Raw genomic sequence first — 27,900 nt, 5'->3', positions numbered from 1 at the left:
TTGACTGTGATTCACTACAGTTTTTCCTTTAATGTTAACGTAACATTAATTTGACCACTGCCCATAAGGAACAGTTTAATTACTTTGACCAGGTTAATCGTGACATGAATTTTTCCTATCCTTCATATCAGAGTTGACGGTCATACGACACCTGACAGGTAACACAACACCTGGACAAACAACATGAAATAAGAGTGTGTGTTCTCACAGTAGACGTCGACTCGTATGGAGCGGATGGCTGGAGACCCCAGTCCGTTCTCAGCCTTGCAGTAGTAGCGCCCCCCCTGGTGGCGGGTGATGGTTTGTATCTTCAGAGTCTCGTTGTGCAGAGAGGAGTCGCCCTGACGGTCTGAGGCTCCGCCCGCCGTCTTAGTCCAGCGAATCTAAAGAGGAGGGAGGAGGGAGGAGGAGAGGGGAAGGAGGGGGAGGAGGGGGAGGGAGGGAGGGGGAGGGAGGAGGGAGGAGGTCAGAATAAAACACAGAGTGACTGTGGACATCTGTCAGGGTAAATAAAACATCATGGAGGACGATTATACATGGTTCCAGATGTAGATTTCAGACCCAGCTGTAGACAGTTAAACTCAGACTTGGGATGATAAATATGGATTTATTTGTCCTGGAAATAAGACATCAGATGATTGAACAGTCGTATCAGACAGGAAATGTTAATTTTTTAACATGTTTTTAAACTTTTTTTCTGTTACACTGAAAATGTCTCAGACAGAAAACAGGCTGCTACAGAAAGTGTGTTTCTCCTCAGTGAAGAAATGATCAACAACAATCCTCCGAAACAAAGACTAAAGTTGAACTAACAGGAAGTAAAACAACAGAGATCTGTGGCCTCATAAAGGCAGCGAGTCAGACAAACCAAAGCTACGACACAAACACAACTGACAGGCTGTTACACAATATTAACAGGTTATCAGATCAATTAATAAAATCCGTTGATATACAAAATATAACATCAGGCTGTTTAGTGAAGATAATGTTGTCTCCAGCTGAGAGGAAAGTAACTGCAGCTTCTTAGAGACTCACTCACTCCACTTGCTGATACAAACGATTCAATTAAATTCCACGTGAACAACTAAATTCTTAGCGATCAATAAACGATCATTGATTAATTCCTCAGTTCAGTGTTTGGGGTCTCTGTGTTCACCAGCTGCTCTCTGACTGAGTCTGTCTGCAGGAGAGTTTACAGCTGTTTGTCTGAAAACATCTGTCTGCTGCGACACCATGAGAGCTGAGAGAGTCAACCAGAACACACACACACACACACACACACACACACACACACACACACACACACTGAGCTGAAACTCACTGAGAAGCTGAGGTGGTTCTGAGCACTGACTCCAGCTGAAATCAGACACAGAGCAGGTGGTGCCTGGCTCAGAGGCACCGCGGCAGCAACAGTGTGTGTGTGTCTAATAGGCGTTTTTATTTTAGAGGGAAACTGAATCGATGCCAGACTGTATTAGCCTGCTGCAGATTTACTGTGTGTGTGTGTGTGTGTGTGTGTGTGTGTGTGTTTGTGTGTGTGTGTGTGTGTGTGTGTGTGTGTGTGTGTCCGCCTCTCAGACAGATTTGTCCTCATTCAGCATCTGTTGGTCAGTTTTTCCATCCGGTCCTTTCCAGCTGCCCCGTCCATCCTCCTCCATCACCATCAACATCATGACCATCATCATCCTCTCCTCCCTCCATCTCTCTCTCTTCCAGGGCATCAACGAACCATTAATCAATGAATCATCTAATCAATAAATGATGACGTGAGGAAACTGCAGCAGATCCGTCAAATGTTCGGCAGATTCATCTTTAAAACCATGGTTAAAGTCTGAAGTCTCCGAATGTTTCCAGTGAGTTTGGTTTTTAATCACTGAGCGATCAAAAACAATATGTAATAAATATGAACGATAAAGTAATTCACTTTGGGTTTTAGTTCTGGTTTTAGTCCTGGTTTTAGTCCTGTTTAGTTCTGGTTTTAGTCCTGGTTTTAGTTCTGGTTTTAGTCCTGGTTTTAGTCCTGGTTTTAGTCCTGTTTAGTTCTGGTTTTAGTCCTGGTTTTAGTCCTGTTTAGTCCTGGTTTTAGTCCTGTTTAGTTCTGGTTTTAGTCCTGGTTTTAGTTCTGGTTTTAGTCCTGGTTTTAGTTCTGGTTTTAGTCCTGTTTAGTCCTGGTTTTAGTCCTGTTTAGTCCTGGTTTTAGTCCTGGTTTTAGTCCTGTTTAGTTCTGGTTTTAGTCCTGGTTTTAGTCCTGGTTTTAGTCCTGTTTAGTTCTGGTTTTAGTCCTGGTTTTAGTCCTGTTTAGTTCTGGTTTTAGTCCTGGTTTTAGCCCTGGTTTTAGTCCTGGTTTTAGTCTTGTTTAGTCCTGGTTCTTCCTGGTGTTTGGTGACGTTCATCAGTCTGTGTTCACTTCCTGTTTTCACTTTGGTTGAACTTTGTGTCTCCATTTCTAAAACTGAAGCTCCACTCTCGCCTCCATCAGCACATTTTCTACTCTGATTCTCTCAGTCCCACCTGCTCTCTCCTCCCCCTCCCTCCCCCTCCCTCCCCTTCCCTCCCCTTCCCTCCCCCGGTACAGTCGCCCCACATGTCGGCCTCCTCGCTGCCAGCTGGAGCAAAGTGGACTTTTTTATCAGTGGATTCTTTCTCTCTGTGTGCAGACGGACGGTTAACGGCCTCAAACCAGAGAACTGATGATTAACGAGCTAAAAACAGTCGGTGCACAGATCCTGGATCAGTGTGACGACACAGTCTGTCTAATTAACACGACGTCACCGAGGTTACAACATGAACAACAACAGAAGGACTGACAGTGATAAGACAGACTGATCTGAGCTTTTTACTCCGTCAACTGAAGTCCGAGGAAGATTTTGATCAACTAGGAAACATCCACAGTCTCATTCCAAAGTCTGGAAATTACATGTAAGTGAGCTCAGAGAAAACACAGCGTCAAACAGTCAAAACCTGAAGCGTACACACAAGATCAAGGTTTCAACACTGAGTGATTCAACTGCTGGAATCAGACCCAGAGAGTTCAGAGTAACGCTGAACTGCAGGTCGGTTAAAAACCAGCGTCCATCAGGAAACTGACAGAGACATCATGCCTGCAGAGGGCGCTGCTGCCCAGTGAAGTTACATTCTGTTGCTTTAAAACGGACTGAAAACAACCGACACCAAGTGTGTGTTTGCACCAAACGGTTACATTAGAAATCACACTGAGAAAACACAATTTCAATAAAATAATGTTCAGCGAGGGAGAGATGAAAGGTGTCGGAAGAGAAGGAGGAGAAGGAGGAGAAGGAGGAGAAGGAGGAGAGAGCGATGTAAGAAAAATGCAGAGGAAGCTGAGCTCTGCAGTGACGCAGAGAGGAAAAAAAGTGTGTTTTACAGTGTGTGTGTGTGTGTGTGAGAGTGTGTGTGTGTGTGTGTGTGTGTGACTGTGTGCCAGTAGCTGCTCTATTTATAGCTTCAACAGACTGACAGCAGAGAGAGAGATGATGGAGAAAGAGGAGAGGAGACGGAGGAGGAGGAAATAAAAGAGGTGTGGAGATGAAACTGTAACAACAGGGATCGATCTGTTACTGTGTGGTACTTTTACTCATGTTAAGTATCTGATTACTTCTTCCACAGTCACACAGTCACAGTCGTTTAAACCTGAGCTGCATCTGCACTGAAAACTCAGGCTGAGGTGAAGTCAGTGGATCAGGTTCACTGAAGCTATAAACACTGATTCCTGCTCAGGTGAATTTACTGTTTCTGTGCAGTGTTGTGTTCACGACCTGCTGACACAGTCGGACATATCAGAGTTGTACGGGCTCAGAGAAAATCCACAACCTGGTTCTCCCCTACAATCAGGTTTTTCTAACCCTCTACCCTGATCCTGATCCTGATCCTGATCCTGACTTATTGTTGATCCCATATAGAAAAACTCAGCTGACAGTAGTTTCAGTTTTTCTGCTCGGAGCTTTTCAGGATGCGGAGTTGTTTTTATTAATGTTAATAAATGTTAATGACGACACGACGTCCTCTGTTCAAACGTCAGCTCTTCTTCTTTTCTCTCTTCGTTCTCAGACAGCGGCGTCTCCACTCGTCCTCCAGCGTTTCCTCTTCTTCTTTCTCTCTGTGTGATTGCTCTCATTTAGGAAACACAGAGGCTCCTCTCTGCAGGAGCTCTGGCTGTGCCGCCGGGGATGATGGGAGTTTTTTTATGATTATTACTGTGTTCTGCAGAGTCAACAGGAGTGAAGCATTGGTGTGTGCATGGTGTAATGTAAACTCAGAGTTTGTCTTTCTGCTGATTCGCTTTCATTCATTCATGTTTTTCTCTGCTGTGAACAAACTGTGGAAACTCGTCTCTGTCAGTTTACTGATGAGATAAGTTCTCCCTCAGGTTTCTGCTGATCCTGGATCTGACCCAGCACAGACTCCAAACTGAACCTGAACCTGAACCTGACAGAGCTCAGGACTCACAGGTAAAATAACTGAAGTTACAGCTGCAGGTTTTGTGAAACTGACATGAAGTGATCCTCTGAAGAGAAGACGTCTCACTCTGCTGCATCGAACAAACCTGAGCGTCATCACCCACCAGCTGATTTAAAATGAACGCAGTGTTCAGCGGACCAGCAGCGATCACTGCAGCTGTAATATGAACCCGTGATGAAGCCTCCAGGTGTAGTTACCTGTGGGCGGGGGTGTCCTGTCACCAGACACTGCAGCTCCAGAGTCTCTCCCTCTCTGATGGTGTAAACCCTCTCACTGTAGCGCTCCTCCTCCACGTTACAGGCCTGACCCGAGTGCACGATCCGCACTGTAGGGGGCGCTGTGGACGACAACAAGAGACACACGGGGTTAACAGGTGAGTGTCGCTGACACATTCAGCACAGCGACAACGACTAATGCTGCCTTCAAGTTCTTCACAAAAATCTGGATTTCTGAGTTCCCAGTCAGAGGTTTGAACCTGAACGCCTCCTGAAGTCGGAGCAACCCCACCAACCCTGACATCAGAATCCAAGATGGCTGCTCCTCCTCAGCAGCAGTGAACTCTCTGCTAATGTTCCTGTTTATAGCAGCTCAGTCTCATTAGTTTACATGAAGTCAGTCAGACACAGAGAACTGTTCAGGTTTATCTGTGGACATGTTGCTACGCTGTTTGTAGAGCGCTGTTAGCAACTGTTGCTAACAACAGCTCCAAACCTCAAAAAAACGATGTCTTTATTGAACACTGAACACAGCATTCATTTTAAAGTGCAAGACAAAGAGATGAACAACCATCAGGGGACAGCAGTCTGGTGGGGGGGTTGATGCTCATGGCCCAGTAAAAGCAGTGAATTTAACATGACAGACCTCCTCCACAGTTTAACACTATTGAACTTTTACAGTTGAAACTTTTTTCCTCTGATTCGTCTCCTCAGTCTTTGTATTTTCTCCACAAAACAAACTTGAAACCTGCAGCTCCTCTCATCCTCCCACTCTCCTCACGCCGCCTAAAACCTGCCGCCGCCTCGACACGCGAGAGAATCCTGACAGAGACTGAGCGTCTTCATCTCAGCAGAGAAACGTCTGGTTTCAGAGTAAAAGCAGCTCCTGTGTTTGTCAGAGCAGCAGCTGCCTTTGTGTTTTACTGCGAGCTGTTAGCCTCTGACGCCGCAGCCTGCAGGATGTTCTCTACCTGTCGTCATGGGAACCACACGGCGAGGAGGAGGCGGTGTGGCATTTGAGTCCCTGAAAACCGCAGTAAAGAACAGCGTCCACTGGGTGACTTTTTTTTTGTTTTTTACAGTGTTCATGACATTTCACAGACTCAAAGTCTGATCCAGGAGTGAAGAGGAACAGGAGATAAAAAGTTTAATACCTGAAGTAAAAATGTCACCAGGTCGTCTGGAAGTTTGATCATGAAGAGCGACGTTAAACCAGTTTGTTCTCATCAGATGATTTTATATCACACACCGAGAAAAGTCTGTTCATTTCATAAACATGACTCTTCTACTCGTTTGCTATGAAAGAATAAAGTGACAAGTTTCAGAATCTGCAGTAGAGTAGAAATCCTTGTTTGTTATTCTTAGTTATATTATGGTGCGTTTACAGTCAGAGCTGAGAGTGACGTCACCTCCACATTTGTACATGAGTATAGGAGCATGCAGGTGGAGGAGAGAGCTCTTTGATTGTTTTCTTTGGTATGATGACCACATGTATAACCTGCTCTTCAAATTAAAAGAAGAGTTGATCTAAATCAGTTTGACAGATGTTAAACCACTGGAGTCAGTTTGTGTTTCAGAGTCAGTGACCTGGAGTCTCAGGTCCTGATCTGAGGTCTGTCTGAAGCAGAGCTCAGATAATTAAAGCTGTGCGGTTATAAACGAGCTGCAGAGGGAGGAGGTCGGCGGGAAGTGAATTGCGGCGTTAGGTGGAGCAGACTGGACCACTGACCCGGATCTGGATCCAGCTGCAGGCCTGCAGGTGTGAGCAGCCACCGTTACTCAGAGTTTCTGTGTCGGCAGCTGCGAGGCATCCTGCATGTTGTACCACTCGTTTTTTATTTTTACACTTCGCCTCTATATTTGCCTGACCTGCCTGCATCACAGAGACACGGCGCTCTGACTCGTGGGTGTTTCTGAACACAGCAGCAGCTAAACTGAAAACACAGATTAAATATCTGTGGTTTAACTCTGAACAACAACCGTTCATCTGATGGAGAGGAGGAGGCAAACTATCAGAGTTCATACACCTCCTGTAGGAGAGGAAGAGGAGGAGGAGGAGGAGGAGGAGATGAAGGAGGAGGAGGATGAGGAGGAGGAGGAGGAGGAAGAGGAGGAGGAGGAGGAGGAGGATGATGATGAGGAGGAGGAGGAAGAGGAGGAGGAGGAGGAGGAGGCGGATGAGGAGGAGGAGGAAGAGGAGGAAGAAGAGGAGGAGGAGGAGGGAGGGGGGGGGGGGGGGGGGGGGGGGGGGGGGGGGGGAGGAGGAGGAGGAGGAGGAGGAGGAGGAGGAGGAGGAGGATGATGATGAGGAGGAGGAGGAAGAGGAGGAAGAGGAGGAGGAGGAGGAGGAGGGAGGATGAGGAGGAGGAGGAGGAGGAAGAGGAGGAAGAGAGGAGGAGGGAGGAGGAGGAGGAGGAGAGGAGGATGAGGAGGAGGAGGAGGAGGATGATGATGAGGAGGAGGAGGAGGAAGAGGAGGAGGAAGAGGAGGAGGATGATGAGAGGAGAGAGGAGAGGAGGATGAGGAGGAGGAGGAGGGAGGAGGATGAGATGAGGAGGAGGAGGAAGATGAGAGAGGAGGAGGAAGAGAGAGGAGGAGGAGGAGGAGAGGAGGAGGAGGAAGAGGAGGAGGATGATGATGAGGAGGAGGAGGAGAGGAAGAAGAGGAGGAGGAGGAGGATGAGGAGGATGATGATGAGGAGGAGGAGGAGGAGGAAGAGGAGGAGGATGATGATGAGGAGGAGGAGGAAGAGGAGGAAGAGGAGGAGGATGATGATGAGGAGGAGGAGGAAGAGGAGGATGAGGAGGAGGAGGAGGAGAGGATGATGATGAGGAGGAGGAGGAAGAGGAGGATGAGGAGGAGGAGGAGGAGGATGAGAGGAGGAGGAGGAGGAGGTGTGGATGATCTGGTTGTCCTACTTTTGGTCTCTTTTTCTATTTTTAGATTTTGGATTTTTTTTCTCTCCGTCCTCTGATGACTCTGCTAATGTTTCCTGATGTCATCTCACACACACACACACACACACACACACACAGGTGATCAAATAGAACCCAGTTAGAACCACAGTGAGGAGAGTAGATACTCACAGATACAGGTAGAATAGAACCAGTCTAAATGTGAAGTAGAACTGGTTCAGTAGAGTCAGGATAGTTGTACTAATTTTAGCAAGCTAAACTAGCTAATATAGCTAATATAGCTAACCTAGCTAACGTTAGCACCTGCTGGTAAAAGCAGGTTCTGGGTTTTACAGAGTGTTTCTTGCTCTGAGCCACATCCTCATGTTTCTTCACCCAGCTAAGGTGAAAACAGTTAGCTAGCTATTTCCGCTATTTTGGGGCAGCACAGAAGAGGACTGACACCTGAAACATGCTAATGTTGTGACGTCAGACTGAACAAGCAAAGAGAACAACAGCAACAACAGCAACAGACGATCAAGCTGCGTTTCTGCTGCAGACTCATCAACTTACATCGCCATCGCCAGGCCTGACATATTACTACGTTATCGTGTGAACGCTGAACATTTTTTAAAACGCAAAGAAAAAATGTTAAAACACTATCAAACCGTAAGAGAGTTGAAACATAAAAACATTTTAACTAGAAACAGAACCACAATCAAAACAGAACCAGAGAGGAACAGGAGAGAAAGTAGAAGAAGAATAGATCCACGATAGAGAATAAAAGAAGCAGTTTACATGTTTTTTCCTTCTGTGGAATTATAAATGATTTTGGAGCTGATCATCCAGTTTATTTGGAGAAGTAGAACTGCACTGAACAGAGGATTAAAAGTAGTTTTAGTTTTCTCTCTGATCGGTGAAATGATGAGGACTGTTTTCTAATGAAGCAGCAGTTTAATGGTTTAATTGACCGGACAGGGAGTTGTGGTCTATTCAGTGATTAATGAATCATTGGCTGTGTTTACACAGATTCTCTCACACACACACACACACACATATACACAATCATTTAAGCTGCTTATATTACTTGATTAAAAAGACTATTGATCATATAAACAGTGTTTTCTGCTGTGGTTGGAAATGATATTTTCTCTGTAACTCTGACGTCTGTTATCAGCTCCTGATACTGATTGATTTTAACTGTCAGGTTAAATGTTTCTGGAGTTTAAATAGAAACACAGTCGAGTCTCATTGTCTTCAGCGGCAGCTCAGTTCAGTTCTCCATCTGTATTCACCTCCATCCCTCCATCCTCTCATCCTGTTCTGGCTCAGGTATTTTCCATTTCCCCCTCTAAAACCAGGTATTAGTCTAATCCCTGCGCTCTCTGCAGCACCACAAACCGTTCACGTCCTAATAAGAGATGAATCCGGGGCTCGGAGCCAGCGCACCGGCTGATCCCCATGGTACGAGCTGAAGAATACAAAACACTAAAAACACACAACACCTCCTAAACTCAGGAATTACACTCCCCCCTCTGAGTCTGTACAATCACTACTAAACCAGGAATTAGGTTAAATCCAATCCTTTAGGATAAACTGCAGGTGAGAGCACGGCTCAGTCTGTGGAGTCAGGAGTCGTGTTTGAACACTGATGGTTTTTACAGTCACTGAAATTTGACACCATCAGACTGAGCTCAGCAGAACGTCCATGATGACGGACACCGAGAAGAAGCTGTGCTTTGTTTTCCATCTCCTGACAACTGTCACTGTTGGTGTCAATGAGGCAAACAGCGGCCCGTGGGCTAAATCTGGCCCTTCAACAAAAATATCTGGCCCCTGACAGAAGCTCTAAACTCTTAAAGGTAATTCCAACAAATGCAACCATATGACATCTAATAATAATAAAATGGTTTGTTCCATTTATATCGGAGGTTGGAAGTCAGAACTGAGTTGATTGCATTCCTGTAGAGAAGTCAGACAAACATGGCAGCTCACAGGAAAGACTTTGTTGTTGCTGCTCTTTTGAGTATTAAAACATTTAATTTCAAAAAGTTTAATCTGTCATCCTGTTACCAAAACACAAAGCTGACTTAATGAGTAACAAACTGCTACGAGTTCCGAAATCTGACTTCAGGAGGCGTTCCTGTTGAAACTTCTCACTGCGAACTCAGAAATTCCCGCTTCCAAGCACAACTGAATGCAGCATTAGTACAAGGGTTTGAGGTTCAGTATTTTGCCCAAAGGAGCTGAGGATCGAACCCCAACTCGACCTCCTGAACCACATTTAGATTTTATACTTGACTCTCTGTTCTCTCTGCTGCTTCATGTTAAAATGCAGGAGTACAACATTTATTTAGAAATTAAATATAAATCCAGTTGTTGTTAGTGCCTGTAGTGACAGGAAGTCACTCTGAGACATGACTTCATTACACGATGATTCTGTGTTCAGCACTCTCAGGTGTGAGAGCAACATCAGACAGGTGAGACCTGAGTCTGTAAACGCAGCATCACATTCATGTGACCTGCAGCACATGAACACACCAAACAAACAGAGAGCACAGCAGCATCAGAGGTCAGACTGAGAACAGAGAGGGATATTAGTGGAAACCTCCTGCGGGGTTTAACCTGCACTAAAGGCTTTTAATCACACGACGACACAAACACAAACTGTGCTCCCTGTGGAAACACAAACATGAACTCGGATCTGAGGCTGGGTCAGTGTGAACATGTTCAGACTGCTTCGATATTAAGCTAAACACCGAACCAGATTTTACCACTTGGTGTTAACTCAGCAGACATAATGAGAGAGACCATTTAGAGAGAGTAGTAACTCCAGTCCAGTAGGTGGCAGTAATACACCTCTACACTGGTTTTCCAACCACCAATAAATACTAAATAAGAACAAGTGAACTTTTCTTTGCAGTAATTGACAGCTGATACCTAAAATAAATGTATCACCACTGTGTGACTTTTTTTTTTAGCTCACCTCTATCATCGGCTTTAAATCTGAAATCTGATCTTCGTCATAAAACGATAAAATGACAGAAAATAGATGTTGATTAAGACAATAAACTCAGCCATTTTTATAATATTTGGGCATTTTATTCTAACAACCTATCACACAGCAGCATTAAAGTGACAACAGCCAATCAGGCTGCAGCTGCCCGTGACAGTACACACCCACTTCCTGAACTACTGGTGGTAAAGAAGGCTGTGGATGAGCCAGAAACATGCGAGAGGCAGGAAACTGTCGACAACAAAGGTCACCGCAGGTTGATTATATGGAGGTGGTTTGGTTTCATTAAAAGAGACAAAGCTCAGATGAAGACGGTCTGAAAAACATGTCGGTACCAACAAAGATGGAAACACAACAAATCTTAACAATCAGCTGAAAAGGTTTCATCCCAGCAACCACACAGAGAGGATGAGGATGCCGTTTGTCCGTCCACACCGAGTCATAACAGGGCTAACAGCTAACAGGGCTAACAGCTAACAGCTAACAGGGCTGAACCAAAACTAACATCTATCCTGTTGTCGAAAAGAGGCATGGATGATTCTGAATCAGCTTTCAAATGTCAAAAATTGATTTCCTAAATGTTAACTGATAATGTATCGCTGAAGGAACACAAAAGGCAGAACTCAACAGAACATGCAGTGATAATAATGTTATCATCAGCGCTCCGAATCATAATCAAATCGAATCATGAGATGCTTAGAGATTCACACCCCTGCTGGTTTCTTTGAGCTTCAGTCATTATCAGGATACTCGCAGATTACACATCCTGATAACTAGAGATATTTATCAATATGTATCGTCAGCCCTCTGTCATACTGACAAATGTCGGTTCAGGCGGTTCATATAAAAACAAACCTGCACCAGACCAGACCAGGACGGGCAAAACCATGAAGTGACCCAACTCCACTCAGACCTGCTCCATCAGACAGCAGCATCATGTTTACATATGAATGTATATATTTATGTGTTGACAGGATCAGGTGTGATGTGGTCACACAGGAACATCTCCATGTTTCCAAACACACCGACCTCCTGCAGGGAAAATCAGGGATCTGTTTCCTCCCCTTTAACGCTCTAATCTCTCTATCCCTTTAATTCAGGGAAAGGTTTAAAAGCTGCACACACACACACACACACACTGGTTAAATCAGGCCGAGCTCCCGCTGCCCTCAGAGACTCACTGCTCTACTGTACAGGCCTGAGGCTGACTGTGTGTGTGTGTGTGTGTGTGTTGTAGACACACAGTGAGTCATCCTCCAGCAGAGTTGCTCTCTGCAGTCTCACCCAGTGTGTGTGTGATGTTGTGGTCCAGGTATTACTCATGTTGTGAGGACCTGAATCTGTTTACACAGTCACGTGATGGGGACTTGTCCTCCTAATGGGGACAAAAAGCAAGTCCCCATAACATAAATCATCACAATTAAGGGTGAAGATGTGTTTTAAGGAGTACTGTAATTTCCGGACTATAAACTGCTACTTTTTTTTTTCTTGGCATCAATGAATGGATGGTGAGACGTTGGAGACGGCAGCGTGAATGTGTAAATATCTCATGTTACAACGTAGACACCTGCAGCTTATAGACAAGTGCGGCCTATATATATATATATATATATATATGTGTGTGCACTTTTTTTTTCTTTTTAAATTTAGTGGGTGCGGCTTATATTCAGGTGCGCTCAATAGTCCGGAATAGTCTCGAGGAAATTAAGGTGTCAGTGTAATGTACACAAACAAACATGCTCGACAACATTACGTCTTTCTATCAGTCTGAACACCAGCTACGCTGACATCTCCTACGTACAGAGCTGCAGGACTGATTCTAAAACCAGGAAGTCAGTTAGCATGTTAGCATGTTAGCACTTCCTGTTCCCTCGTCCAGAGTCAGTGTGTTTCTGGTTAAATGTGTGAAATAAGGTCTGTGGTTTTAACACAAGCTCAAGACATTTTCAGGTTTGATTCTCCGACATAAAATGGGTCAGTAAATCCCCCACTCCTGATGTTTGAAGCTTTTACGTGTCTTAAAAAAGGCGGTTGCTAACGAGTGTCTAAATGAGACTACAGAGGTTGTCGGGGACGTTAACATGAAAACCCATCTACTCACCAGTCCACCTTTACAGCCTCGTTGTGTTTCTACTCACGCTCGTTCAAACTATCACTGACTTTCTAAGAAGAAAGACAAAAAACTCTGGAAATTATTAATAAAAAAATTAAACTGAAATTGAATGCGGCAACAGGACTAATTCATCTACAACACACGACAGTCGGCCCGTAGCTTTCGGCTTATCTTCACCTTCATCCTAAACTTTACTTCAGTTAAAAATGACACAAAACAGATTTAAAAATCTGCAGCTGTTTTGCTCCCAGCTGCAGCAACTTTGTTGTGAAGTTGCTCTTTGATGTGATATTCAGAGAAAGAAAAACCTCAATTAGTCAAAAACAAAGAGTAAATAATTCAGTTTGTGTTCACTAACGCGGAGGAGATCGTTTAAAGAAACAAGGAAAACAGAATGAGGAGATGTCAGGAACCAGCAGCTCCTCACACCTCACAACTCCTCAGAGAGAGGCCTGAAGCTTATACTGTTTCCACAATAACAAAGATCATTGTATATTTCCCTACAAAAAAACAAGGATGGATTTCAGTTTAACTTCAGGGTTCAATTTTAACAGTCTAAAGCTCTAAAAGCTCAGGACGAGTTCAAATCTACTTTTGTCCCAGCTCGAGGATCATGGTTTAAAACTTTACTCTCTTAATTAATCATGGGTGTTTTTGGGCTGTAAAGTGCAATAAACTGATATCATAATGGTGGATCAGCTGGGCTCAGGTGCATTTACTATTTAAACAATGTGAGCGCTGGACGGGAAAATGCATCAGTCTGAAATCAACTGGACTGATCTGAGTCCTGATTTGACCCGAGAAACAAAAGCAAAAACTTGTAAAACCCAAACACTACAACCGTTATTTAACCGTCAGGTCTAAAGTCAGAAGCAGAGTTCATTCAGGGATCAGAACTGGTTCATCTGGTTTTTATTTATTTATGTCAAAGAGCAGGAGTGGAGAGAGAAGACAGACGGACAAGAAACTAAATATTAAAACCACTATCTGTCCCAGATCCAGATCTTTCTGTCTCCGTCCCCCTGATCTCAGGTCAGATTTAACGTCACTGTTTTATTCATGTCAAAGAAAAAAGATTGTTACATCCTCTCTCATTCTCTCTGTTACGTAAGCTCTCTCACTCTATTCCTGGACCGAGGATCTCTCTGAGAAGCTGCCGAGTCAGTGGGACGGCTAAAAATAACTGCACACGTCTGATTGGCCGACAGCACGGAGCTCCTTCTGCATACGTAATAAGGCAGAGGAGGCGGAGGGATGAATGAACACCAGCAAACAGGACTCAGACTTAATTCGCTCTTTAGTGTGAGGATGAAAAACATCTGAACTGGGCCACATTTAATATGGAACAAAGCTGACCAATCGCTGTGAGGCATCACAGTGTCAGTGCTCTCTGATTGGCTGAATTAATATTCTAACAGCGCTCTAGGAGCTTTTCAAGGTCATTGAAAACGTTGAGGAGGTTCCAGAGGTCCTTCTAGAGGTCGCAGAGTCCTTGAAAATGTTCCAGAGGTCCTGTATGTGGTTCCAGGGAAGATCCAGGGATGAAGAACATTACAGAGAACATCCAGGAAATCCTCTACTAGGGTCCAGAGATCCCTGAACAGACCTCAATGGTCCTCAGAGGTTCTGTAGATTGTTGGGGGAGGTTGTAGACGTCAACATGAAGATTTTAGCAGTCTGTGAGGAGTTAGCAGAGAATGTATTTATCATCACTGAGTCCTTAAGGAGATCCTAGAGGTCCTTAACATGATCATGAGGAGGTTGTATGGGATCTAGTGGACTGTGGGTTTGAGATGTCCTTGAGGAGGTCGTAGATTCCAGGGTATTGAGGAAGTTGTATGTCCTTGAGAAGATTCTAGAGGTACTCAAAGTCCTTGAAGTTCTTGACCTGGTTCTATTGGTCATTGAGAAAACTAGCAGACATCCTTGAGGATATTCCAGGAGTCCTTGAGTAATTTAAATGTGGCTGAATGTAAGCATCAGTGCTGTTGCTATGGTCACCTGCAGCTGATGATTCTACAGGTGATTCTGTCAGCCAATCAGAGAGCAGGTCATGGTATAATAAGGTGTGATGTGACCTGGAAAAGACTATCGATGATGAAAACTGAAACCGCAGTCTGTCAGTGTCTCTCTTCCAGCTGATCCTGGGCAGAGAAGAAGAACTGGTTTTACAGGTTTTATCTTCCTCACAGCAGAAGTCTGAGCTGCAGATGAACGACCTCCAGTCTCTGCAGAAACATCGCACTGAGCATGTGCAGCCTCCTGACCCTGATAACGTACACCGTCACCTCGCTCACACTGTAATTATCACCACACATCCTGCTGCATCCTGCTGCAACGCCACATAACTCACACCACCGCTCAGCCAGAGAGGAAGACGAGTGAGGACCATTCATCTTCACTGTCAGAGACAGAGCGAGAGGGAGGGATAGAAACAAGGAGAGGTGGAGGAGTGGAGCAGCCAGGCAGAAAATTCACATTTTACAGTTTTATCAGCCGGAACGATGCGAGAACGAAGCGTGGAGATGCTGACAGCTGGAAGGAGAGGGAGGACGGATTAATGGACAGACAGATAAATAGATTTCTTTTCCTTCAGTTCAGTTTCAGGTCGTTTCAGACAGATCTCCTCAAATGAAGCAAAAAATATTCCACTAGCCTCAGTAACTCGATGGCATCTCTTATCTTTGCTTAGCCGGGGTCGTCCGGGTGTATTAACTCGTGACTCGTTTCAGCATTTTTGATTTATTTATCTAAACAACTGAGAGAATCCCAGAGGACCATAAAGAAATCCATGAAGTCCCAGAGGAAAAAGTCCCAGTCAGACCATAACTCTCTACATCCGAGGTTCTCTCTCATTTTATTTCAGTTTCTATCACTCTCCCTCTTCACCTTCGTTGCCTCACCTCAACTGGGCAGAGTCGTGCAATTGCAACTTCATAACACTGCAACAGCGACAATGATTTTCCTGCCACTACAAACTGTAAACAGCAGAAACACTGCAGACGTAAAGTTGGCATCTCAGTTATAAATCCTACCGCTCCATGTCTCTCCTTTCGGGCTGCTGACACTGTCACTGACTGTTTTCACTCGCTGTTACTCCAGTAGTTTCTGCTTTATGTTTACAGCCTGTTGTGCACTGTGCAGCTAAAAAAGGGTAATGACTCGGTGACTGACATTTTCTGAGTCAAACCAGGGACGAACAGTCAACATTTAGGGAGCAGACCTGATTAAGAACCTCATTATATCTGAGTGGTGATATTCTGTCATTTTGTGTTGAGAACTTGTGGAACCGTCTCCACCTGTTTCCTCCACCATGTTTTGCGTCCTGCAGACTTCAGGCTGCAGCTGCTGGTGGATTGAGGCTGAATGAGCCTGCAGAGCTCACAGGCTGGCGTCTTACATAAGCACACTGTACACTGTGTATTATTCTCCAAACATGGCCCTAATCCTCACACTGGGAAAGATAAGTCTCCCCAAGGTGGGATTTCTGCTGCCAAAGATGAGCTGCCGTGATGCCTGCCGCTGCACGTTAACGTCTCCTCACTCTTTGATCCGAGTCGTCCTATAAAGCCTTGCAGCCGATCGTCTTCATGCTCTTTACATCCACGCTGAGCTGTTCCATAATCTCATCATCACTCAGCTCTGGATCTTTTTAAATAGATGAGATGGATCAAAGGTAGAGGGGCAGTGTGCGGTTTGTCACTCTGCTTTTATCACTTGTTTCTGAAGCTATTTTCAGGGAGGTGACACCTTCAAGTCATAAACAGTGGACACAACATAACAAAAAGATCTCTGGTTTGATTCATACGTTTGTAGAATTGCTGAGTCAGTGAGGTTTTACAGCCTGGACTCAGTTTTATTTACTGATCATCATCAGTTTGAAACACAAAACTACAACGTTCCCGCTGCAGCTGTAAACTACAGGTCACATGAGTGTTAACACCGAGCAGCTCAGAGACATGAAGAATCTTTGTCTTTCTCTGATGACGACTGTTTATGAGCTCATCTACATGTTCTGGTTCTTTCACAGGTTTAACCAGGTAGGTATTTATCTGCAGACACCTTGACCTCTGACCTTTGGCTTCTGACCAAATTCTAATCAGTTTATCCTCAAGTCCAAGGGAACATTGGTGCATTTGTAGGGATTCCCTCACTGTTCTTCGTCTATCACATTACGATACTGTTTCAAAATCATTACACTCTTATTTTTCCTCTGATAGAACTTTATTGTTTTTATCTGTCATCTTATGATTTTGGTTGCAGATACAGATAATGGTCATTATTATGATCATGTATATTGAATATTGTTGAGCGTACAAAAGGAAGCCGTCATGCTTTTGCTACAACCCTGCTGTGGAAATACAAATCACACAACGTGCTGGAGGAACTTTTACAGCTGGAAAAGGTCCTGGACAGTAGTTCTAGAGAACAGTGTTTTTTCCTGGGACCTCTCTTGACCAGAGGAAATGTAGGAAATCCTTCTCTTTAGCTGATTCCCAAACAGACAGAAAAATCTAAAGTTTTGTCAGATGTCTTAAAAGATTCTAGACATCTCGTAAAAGTACATCTTTTTTTTTCAACCTTCAGAATTTTTCTTTTACCTCCATGTCCCTCCTCCATGAAAAACAGCTGATGAAACTCAACATGATGAGCTGTTTGAAAGGCCCTGACGGCTGTTTTTACAGAAGATGATTCAGCTCGTGAGGAAGTGGCTGCTCCTCTCTCTGCCTGAGCTTCATTAGAGCTGATTAAATCTCATATACTCGTTATTTTCTCTGCTGCAGGATGTACAGTTCCCTCTGCAGCTCGGATGACTAATCATGAATCATAAACACACACACAGTGGATGTATATCTGTGTCAGTGTGATGACTGAGAGGACGTAAACTTCCTCTGCCTCCGTATGAATCACAGCCAAACACAGTCACACACACATCACACAGTGTGTGAATACATTACACACCATTACAGCAGAGACACGTCCTCCACACACCAGCGGCCATATTTATCTCATCTCCACCTTCATCTCTGCTCCCAGCATGCATTAGGACAAGGTTTACTGAATATTCACCCTCCTCTCCTGGAACATTTGTTTCAGCATGCTGGTCATTATTTACATTGCTGCAAACCAATAAGGATCATTATCATTATTCACCATCAAATTGTTTTGACTGTAACTTGAGTTGATAGTGATAGTGCACCAGAAACACAGCAGAGAATCATCTGAGCTATGTGATATCCAGGGTTTATCCTGGTTCTGAAACAAAACCAGGAATTACATCCAGGAAACTCATGTGGATGTTAAATATAAAAAAATATCTTAAATATCTAAACACCTTTGGGTGGAGGCAGCACAAGAAGCAAATGAGATCTCTTAACAGTTTCTGGATATCTTGTGATCTCACATAGGTTTCACAAGATTTTTCTCAAGATCTCGTAAAAATGGAGTCATCGGTGGAGGCAGCAGGCGAAGCTGGTTAATCCAGATGTCGCTCTGCCCAAGAACGTTTTCCAGCTCCTCCTGGAGGATCCCGAGGTGTTCCCAGACCGGATGGGACATAATATGATCCCTGCAGAGAGTTCTGGTTCTACCCCGGATTTCCTCCCCGCTGGACATGGTCAATAAAACCTCCAAAGGAAGACGCCCAGGAGGACCCTGATTCCTCACCCTATCTCTAAAGCTGAACCCAGACCCCCGAAAGAGGAAATTAATTACAGCTGCTTCTATCCACAATCTTCTGAGATCGACAAGCTTCATCCCATGACCTCAGACTTGGAGGTTCTGACCTTTATCCAGCTTTACACCTGGCTACAAACTACCTCGCTGAAGGTCTTATAGTCCCCGTCTGAGGATCTTCAAACACTGAGCAACATCATCGTCCTGAGGAAACACATTTGTCTCTCAGCTCCTAAACACACATCAACGGCCTGTAACATCCAGAGAAAACCACAACAGCTTGTTTCATCACACAAAAACAAGAAGAAGTGAAACTGTAACTTTTCTACCTCAAAGGAAACCTGATACCAGGGGAGTTTTCCTTCCTCTCTGTCTCTCAGTTAAAATCATCTCCTCCCGTCTGAACAGTTATTTCTCCTCCACCGGTCAGAGCGACCAGAGCCGATCCAACAGCAAATCCAAACAGACATGTCCATTAATTTCTTCACCCAAATGTTTAGTGGAACCGAAAAGGGCCTGTCACTGCGGCTGGTAACAAACAGAGATGTTCCAGAGCCGTGAAGCTTCACTCTGCCGTCTCCACCTCCGGTCCACTCCGACCAACAAAACAAACACACCCGAACACAGACAGAGGTCAGGAGTTCAACATGTCCATTCACCTCTGGTGCAGGTTGGAGGGATGTCTCACTCTGATCTGAGAGCAGGAGCCAGATTTTATCTCCTAAAAGTGATGATGTGTTTCTGTAGTCCAACACTGAAGTCAGCTTCAGCCTGGTTCCTCCACAGGAAATAAACTGTGAGCAGCTAAAGTTTCTGATCCTTCCAGGTTTAGTTGACCAGATAATCTTCACAGATGACCTGCTCTCCTTTGTCTGCCCATGAGCGTCACAGAAACATTGATTTTTAATGTGAAACTTCTTCATTCAGTGTTTGTACTGGTTTTAATCAGCTGGTCTGTTTGTTTTGGAGAGGAGGAGACCTGTGTGGTTAATTCAGCTTCCAGTAAAAACCTCCTGAACCATGAACATTGAAGGAATCCTAACCTAAAACCAGGCTGAGCTAACGTTAGCGGCAGCTCATCTGATGTTCTGTCTCTGGAGAAACGCTGATATTTAATGTGGAACTGGAGTGGAGTTTTTACCTGTTTTATCATCATCAGAAAATCATGTGGCACAAGTCCAATCATGACACTTGAGAACGTAGAACAGTAGGTTTGATGTCTGTGCTTAAAAAACTTTTTAACCAATGGATCGAAACATGATATAGATAAGAGTCGTGGTGCATCGTGATCTTTCCAGGAAACTCTGCAGTCAGTCAGCTCATCATCATCTTCTTCTGCTTCTATAAACTCAGCAGTTTATCGGAGTGTTTCTGTAAATGTTTTCCTCAGCGTCCAATCACGGGTCTGAGCTGCAGATTTCCACCGCCGCTCGTCTCACTAATCAACACCGAGCCGAAGCACAGAGGAGGAAGTCATTAGTGAAATCAGCTGCTGAGTCTGCGGAGCAGGAAAAGTGACTGTGCAGCTTTCAGCTCCTCACGTTGAATAAAACATGTGACGTCTGAGAAACGTTCAGATTTAATCCATGAAATCGTCTGAAAACAAGAATTACCTCGAACGTTTATCAGCTCAGGTATAAAACTGTAAACTTGTTCTTCCTGTTTCTCTCTGCCGTGTTTCAGGTGAGAATAATGGAGGATTGTAGTGACTTTAACAACATGGCTGGTTTGTAGTTTCCTGACAGAGGAGCCAGGACGACACTGACTCGTTACCAAACAGATGCTTCTTTTCTCAGACTGAGCATCGGGAGATTAGTTTGATGCTTTTTTATCTGAGAGGCAGCGTCTTTATTCTATCTCATGTGATTGTGGTTCCTGTTTTTATTATCTGGATATTTTTTTGTTTGGAAAAATTACCCAACATTTTTACCGACACGGTCTTTAAACAGCAGAGGTGCAACAATTCTGAAACTGACACAGAAAAACTGGCACAAACATCGCGGCTGTAATTCTGTTATTTCTCAAAGACGTTAAACGTTGCTTTGAAAAGGTTTTCTCACACAGAACAAATAACTAACGTGACAGCAGACCAGCACAGAGTAAGGCATCGCTACAACAAACAAACAGAAACCAGCAGCATGTGACTCTATCAGCTGTCTGCAACCTTCCCAACACAGTCAGACCTGAACATGGTTCACAGCTCAGCCTGACAACAGAACCGAACCGAGTACAGACACCATCAGCAGGAGGAGCCGAGGAGGAAGGACGCTACAGTCTGTGGTCTGCAGTGTGATAATGGTTTCAAATGATGAAGAAACAAAGCAGAATAGTAACTTCTACAGTTTCTACTGGAGGAATGAGAACATCTATTCGGTTGAACGAAGACTACAAACATCTCTAAAATCCTCATGAATCATCATCTGGGGAACAGGAAGATCACAAACCAGAAACATCTCTATAAATCTCTACCAGACTCCATTGACAAAAACAGGGATTTAACCAGGAGCTGCTGGAATACCACTGCCTCCATCTGTTAGTGTGTCTGTGTTACTGTGTGACTTTCAGTGGTGGAAGAAGTAATCAGATACTTTACTGAAGTAAAAGTACCACACAGTAACACAGACACACTAACAGATGGAGGCAGTGGTATTCCAGCAGCTCCTGGTTAAATCCCTGTTTTTATCAATGGAGTCTGGTAGAGATATATAGAGATGTTTCTGGTTAAACTAAAAGGATCTTTTTCTTTAATTCTGAGTAAAACTTTCTGAAGTATTAAAGTCATTTTAACCGTTTCAAACTGTTTGTGTCTGTAAACATCGTGAGCACACTGAGCGTCTCTGCTTTAACAGCCTGTATCAGTTGGTTCTAAGTAGCAGCGACTTGTGCTGCTCCTCCTCTTCCTCCTCCTCCTCCTCCTCCTCCTCCTCTTGTCGAGCAGCTGGCTGCAGCAAACAGGAGGTGGGCCAACAGTGCTCCCAGTAATGTGCCACGCTCCATCCTCATTACTGCACATTAACACTTATTAACACAGTAAACCCACAGCTAATGGCTTGATAAACACAGGAACACATCGGGAGGACGGGGGAGTTTAGTGGGGGGGTTAACAATGGTGATGTGAGCAGCGTTTCCTGTGAATGAGGAAACTCTCCACAGCTGGGAGAGAGAGGGTAATTAAAAAACAATTATAATTAATCCCAATTTCCCCGAGAAGGTAAAAGTGAGAGCAGGTCAAATATGCAGAGTTAATGATTTCATCAAAGTAGGAAAATATGCTGATTTATACACACACACACACACACACACACACACACACAGCCCAGGTTTACGATCAATGCTGCTCCACCTGGTGAAATTTCCCATCAACTCTTGAATCTCTACCGACTCACAGGTGATCATAAACCACAATGTTTTTCTTCATAAATCTGCAGTAATGCAGCCCAGAACCACGCTTTAAATATTAACCTGTAAACTCTCAGCCTTCCTGTACACTGTGCACGTTGCTTTACGACAAACAGGAGCCTCAGGACGGAAAAACTGAGACTGTTCTGAACATTTTCAAATGAAACACTTGGGTGTTATACACAAGTCCCTGTAAAGGGGGAATAAAAGAAGTTGTGTAAAAATACAGGAAATACCCATACAGGCAGAACATCACCAGCTGATGTTCCAGCTCAAACACACCACAGTCTGCAGTTCTAAACACTCAGAGATAAAAAATAAAATCTGTTTTTTTTTTTATCTGCAGTTTGACAGAACATAACTCAGTGAATTCAACAAGCCAGAAATAACCTTTCCTCCATTTTTCTCTGCAATAAAACTGTCGCTGTCGTAACCTTCATCTCCCTCCACTCAGACTCCCTCAGGACACGAGTGCTGGAGGTCAGAGTGTTCGGGGATCTGCTGGTTTATCAGCGTCCTTCTCACTCTGTGCAGTCTCCAACAGTAACTGCTGTGGTCAGATTGTAAAGTTTACAGCCTGTGTCTGTTCATTTAAACGGACTTTCTACTGACGTGTGATGGATTCTCCACCTGCAGGAAGTTTCCCCTCTCAAAGGACAGAGATCAGTAAAATCTGTCAGCTGATTAGGAGCTGATCATCAGGAGTAAACGTGGCGTTTCCTCCTCGTGTGTTTTCTGCAGACGTGTCCTGAGTCGGTGAAAAGCATGAGTGTTGCATGAAGCTGAAACTCACCAGAGGAGCTCACTTCACTGTCACAGCGGTAATCAGACTAAAGAGCACCTACAGGCTGTTATCTGTGGATCTGTGTTCAGGACCTCACACTGCTGTTTGTTGTCGATGATGACGAGAGGAGAGCCGGCCGCCGTTCACTTATAATCCTGACGTTCCAGATAATCCGGATCCTCCGGGCCGAGTGGGGGGCGGGGGGGGTCCAGCTTCCTCCGAGGACACGAAACTCAGCAGGAGTCTGGAGACATTTGGTTCAGTTCAGCTGAGTTTATGTGACGTTAAAAAGGAAAACAACTCCGATTTCTACCGTCAGAGAAAACAGGAGAAAGTCTGAGGCTTTGACTTCATCACAGCCTCGTCAGGTGAGGCCTCCCAGGTGAGAGGCAGTCCAACGTCTGAGAGAATCGACTGCAGATTACACACAGAACACACCCTAAACCGTCAGTGAACGCACCACTGAACATAAAACTGACCAAACTGTGATTTTTAGTCTGAAACTAAAAGTTTAGTTCAGAAACTTTTAAACAAACTTGAGACTGAAAGACGTAAATAATTTACAGGTTTACTGTAACACACACACACACACACACACACACACACACCAGGAAAAGCACTGACTGACACACCGACTCCCTCAGTGTATGTGTGTGTGTGTGTGTGTGTGTGTGTGTGAGATCTGGACACATCTGCTACCTGTCACCTTCAGTTACACCCCCACAGTCTGCCACAGCTGCAACAGGAGCTGTCAATCAACACACACACAAATACACTACTGTGTGTGTGTGTGTGTGACAGATGGCCCCAGATTAACCAGTGATGTTAGCTCCATGCTAACATGCTAACATGAAACAGCTAAATAAACAGTACCTGACTCAGTCAGAAACACTGTGAGTGATTCAGGTTCACAGGTTAAATCAGACTGAACTGATTCACTGTTAATGTTTATAACAATAACTTTAAATATTTAACACGTTACCTGAAGCTGCAGAAAACTGATTAATGTCCAGTTACAGTTCATTAGTTTGTAAATTCTAAAGTTGTGGCCAAAAACCTTTGACCTTTGACTACCAAATTCTAATCAATTGCATCACATGATTGTGTGATAACAAAGATTCTTCGGACGTTACCTGTTATCATCAGGTCTGTAATTTCAGGTCTAACTGTTCTAAATGTTCCGTTTATTTCCACTCAGTTAATCCCAGTGACGATGATTCAGTCAGATCACAGCAGTCTGTTATTTCCCTGTAGGTCCTTTAAAGTTTCCTGGAAAGTTTGGTTCTAACAGGAAACAGACAGATGTAATTAGTGAATCATTAACCCTCCTGACACAAACTGCTCCATGTAAACCCCAGTTAATATTCATTACTCATTATAATATCAGAAACTTTATTCTTGATGTATGCTGATTTTTTTTTTTTGTAAACTCATTTATCCCTTTAATTAATAATTGATCTCTCTCTGTTTGACCTGGAATAAGATCCAAACTGTAATTCTGAATTACTAATTATTTTAAAGATGAAATTTTGTGAGGCGGTAAGAAGCTAATGTTAGGCTATAAACCAACTACACCACGGTCACATGACATCAACGTCTCCACCACTAAGCTTCCAACTGGTCATTTCATTTAGCTCTGAGCTCTTCTACAAAAGCCTTTCTTCTTAGAAAGTTAGTGAGAGTTTGAAAGAGCGTGAGTAGAAACACAACGAGGCTGTAAAGGTGGACTGGTGAGTAGATGGGTTTTCATGTTAACGTCCCCGACAACACCTCAAATATTCTCTGGAATCATGACAGCAACATAAACTGACGCACTGACAAACTCCAACGAAGAAAACTTCATCACATCAAGTTGAACAGCGAAGATCGTAAAACTCTCAGACTGTTTCTTATTCAGCAAAAACAAATCATTAATTGTAATAAGACTGAAGACAAACAGAGATTTCTGTTGTAGCGCCACCCTGAAGACAAACTGTGAGGAGATAAATATTCAGGGTGTTTGCTGAGCGGCCTGCAGGGGGCGCTGTGGGATCTTCAGCTGCTGCTCGGTGTCACTGAGCGAGAAGCAAACAGTGAGTGAGCAGCAGACTGACTGTGTTTGACCTTTTCCATCCAAATAAGCTTTAACTGCATTGTGCTGAGGAGAGTTTATGAGGCAGAAAATGAGCCCATATGGCTGTGAAATCAGATCAGGACCAACAATGAATCAAACAACACGTCTGACAGCTGGGGGGGGGGGGGGGCAACAACAACAACAGGCTGCATCACATGACTGATTTTTCTTTCAACAAACTGAATCTAACTGTTGGTCACAAACAGATCAACAGATTAATCAGTGATGAAAACAGAATTAATCCAACATTAATCTCAATCACGACTTCTGTTTCTCACAATTAAACAAACACGATCATCTGCTCATAGAAAACTGCTGGATGTCGAATGGAGCGCTCCTTTAAAGCAGCAGTGTGTAGGATTTACTGACATCTAGTGATGAGACAACAGACTGCAGCCAGCTGCATATCTGTCCCCCTGTACGGAGGCCATCAGGTGACAAAATGGCATCAACAATCACATCAACAAGTCCATCAAGTGAAGAGCTTTGTTTATATAGCTACATTTAGATATTGTACGTAGTAGTTTGTAAAAGTCCATATACAAGCTGCAGCGTCAACTTAAAAACAGTTTGTCCACTCTGGGCTACTGTAGAAACATGGTGGACCCGCTCCCCACGTAGATATAAACTGCTCATTCTAAGAGAACGAAAACAAAACAAATTTATGGGAATTAACGAGAATTAACAGGAAATATTGGTGTAATTTATACAAACTGTGTCATATACAGACATAAACATTTTGTTTTGTCATAGACAGACAAACTAATAAAAACTGTGAGTGACATTTTTGACTTTATTTGTGAGCAAAACTTTAATTGAACAACAAAAAACATGCATGTTGAATAAAGTCTCATTTAAAATGTAAAATGAAAGTATTTTCATCTGTGCATGTGATGGAGGAAAGACCAGAGCAGGAGAGAAATTCAGCTGAATTTACACTAAATCTGATTTTAACCATGTGATGCTGCAACATGTTTTTAAAGCTACATTTAAATTCCCTGTTACAGGTTAATCTGCAGTTATTCCCGTTAATTCCCACAGAAAGTTTGGCCCAAACAACAGAGATTCTGTTTATTATCAGAAAAGCTGCAGACTGATATTCTGTGGATTCACTTTGACTCATCACTAAAGCAGGAACTAACTGGACGTCTGTCTCCACCATCGTCTCCATAAAGCTCCATTTTCCAAATGTAAAACAAACGCACAGATGTTGCATCCTAATCCCCCATCCTCCCCTCCTCTCCTCCATCCTTCCTTCCTTCCTCCCTTCATCCTCTGTTGTATCTGTCAGAAGCGTCCCTGCTCAACATGCAGACGAATCGTCGGTGAAACGTCTGAGTTTTGTCCGTGGAGACGTCAGCAGATAAACTGTGTGAATGTAAGTAACAGTGAGTGTGATGTAATACGCCTCCTCTCCCTCTAATCTGTGACATATAAGATTACAGATAATCTGAGTGTGAGAGCCGACGTCACAGAGGACAGATGACTGACAGGAAACACAGTTTTCTAATCATCAATCAGTGTCAGGAAATGTATGGAAGACCACAGCTGCCAAAATTACAATTATTTAACGCAACTAAAAACTTCAGAAACACTTAAACTCCACGCAGTTATCGAGTTTCTAAAGACGGTTTATTTATCTGTAAAATGAGTCATCCGTTTATCATTTATATATCCTGCTTATAAATGGTAAATACAGAGGGTTTTAATGTTGTGGTTGAAACGTTCCTTAAATCCTTCATGTTTTTGTCCCGCAGCTGGACACACAGCAAATGCAGAAAAATAATCTTTGAAATGTTTCCTTAGAGCGAGACGCCTTACTGCTGACTGACTGTCCAATCAACCGACTGTCAAACCATCTGTCTGATCAACTGTCCGCCCGATCGACCAACTGACCGACTGTCCAACCACCCATCTGACTGACTGATGCTTCAATGCACGGCTGCACACGAAGAAACCAAAGTGAACTCCTGAGGACATCACTATAAACATGCAGTTCATTTTACTGAAGTCTCCACAGCAAATATCACAGCAGCGTTACAGTAAAAACCTCCATAAAGACAGATGGAGGCTCTGGAAGGTCACACACTGTCCCTCTCTGAATATTCCAGTGCTGTGTTTTTATAAGGTCAGAAACATCTCCTCAATGTTTGATCAGAATATCGCAGGAATATTACAGAGATTCCTCAGGTAATAAAACAGATACAATCACCAATAAAACAGGATGTGTTCCTGCAGAAGTGTTATGAAAACATTAAAGGAATATTTCACATGGAGCCATAAATAAGAGTAAGGACACATTAAACTCGCTGTCAGCACAGGAATCACTGAGGCTGTAGATGAAACGGAAAACGCTGCAGCTGATGATCATCTTCACTGTCGATTCATAAAACAATTATTTTCACTAATCGCTTCCTTCTGAAATCGTCTGACCTTGTTTTATATGAACAAATCTCACATAAGACAAATAAAAGCGGAAAATACTCAGAAATACAGATTTCAGAGGCTACAACAAGAAGATGTTGGTAACACCTCAGATGAAGACTGTGACATGCAGCTGAAAGCTCAGACAAAGGGGGAGAGGATAAGTGGACCTTTAGATAAAATATTCTATTGGGTAATCACATGATAAGTTACTGGAGCTTAGAGCAGTTTACCGAATTTAAACCTATATTGTGATTTTAGCAAAGACGTTAAGAGACAGTTCCTACAGGCGTCTGTACGTCTCTGTATCTGTGCTTTTCTAGTCATAACAAAACAACATGTGAACAACTTCTATACAGAACTCCTGTTCAGTTTGTCCACTCTGGGCTACTGTAGAAACACGGCAGACTCCATGGAGGAGGACCCGCTCTCTGTGTAGATATTAACTGTTCATTATAAGCAAACGAAAGCACAATGATCAGTTTTAGGTGATTACACACTGATAAAAACACGTCTTTGTAAATTATGTTCCATTTCTGCCAATAGATCCTGTCAATGCTCTGCACAGGAGCCTTAATGAAATATGAACATGAAGTTCATTGTTGACCTTGGAAGAGAACATTAAAACACAGCTGATGAAGACCATGATGAGTGGCTGAAAGATCCAGAGAACACGGGGGGGGGGGAGTAGTTAGGAAGTATCAGAGTATTCCATGATAATCCTGTGTTTTATGTTTGTGAGTCGGATTAAATCCCACGATCGTTTTACGAACATATAGGTCGTTTA

At 43.6% G+C, this 27,900-nt stretch overlaps 1 protein-coding gene across 2 annotated transcripts in view; it reads right to left on the bottom strand.

Moving 5' to 3' along the window:
• LOC108892378 (MAM domain-containing glycosylphosphatidylinositol anchor protein 2) overlaps positions 1-27,900 on the bottom strand; it is a 91,410-nt gene that overhangs the window by 48,964 nt on the left and 14,546 nt on the right. Inside the window, exons 2-3 of one of the 2 annotated variants that reach the window (XM_051067977.1) lie at positions 4,677-4,816; positions 209-383 (exon numbers count right to left, since the gene is read on the bottom strand). In XM_051067977.1, coding sequence (XP_050923934.1) covers positions 209-383; positions 4,677-4,816 — 315 coding nt within the window. The remainder of the gene's footprint in view (positions 1-208; positions 384-4,676; positions 4,817-27,900) is intronic. The other variant, XM_051067978.1, reaches the window with a different exon arrangement.

The sequence above is a fragment of the Lates calcarifer genome, unplaced genomic scaffold, assembly GCF_001640805.2.
Source record: "Lates calcarifer isolate ASB-BC8 unplaced genomic scaffold, TLL_Latcal_v3 _unitig_2226_quiver_726, whole genome shotgun sequence".
In the NCBI taxonomy this organism is placed as follows: Eukaryota; Metazoa; Chordata; class Actinopteri; family Centropomidae; genus Lates; species Lates calcarifer.
This window is presented reverse-complemented; position numbering and strand designations above follow the sequence as displayed.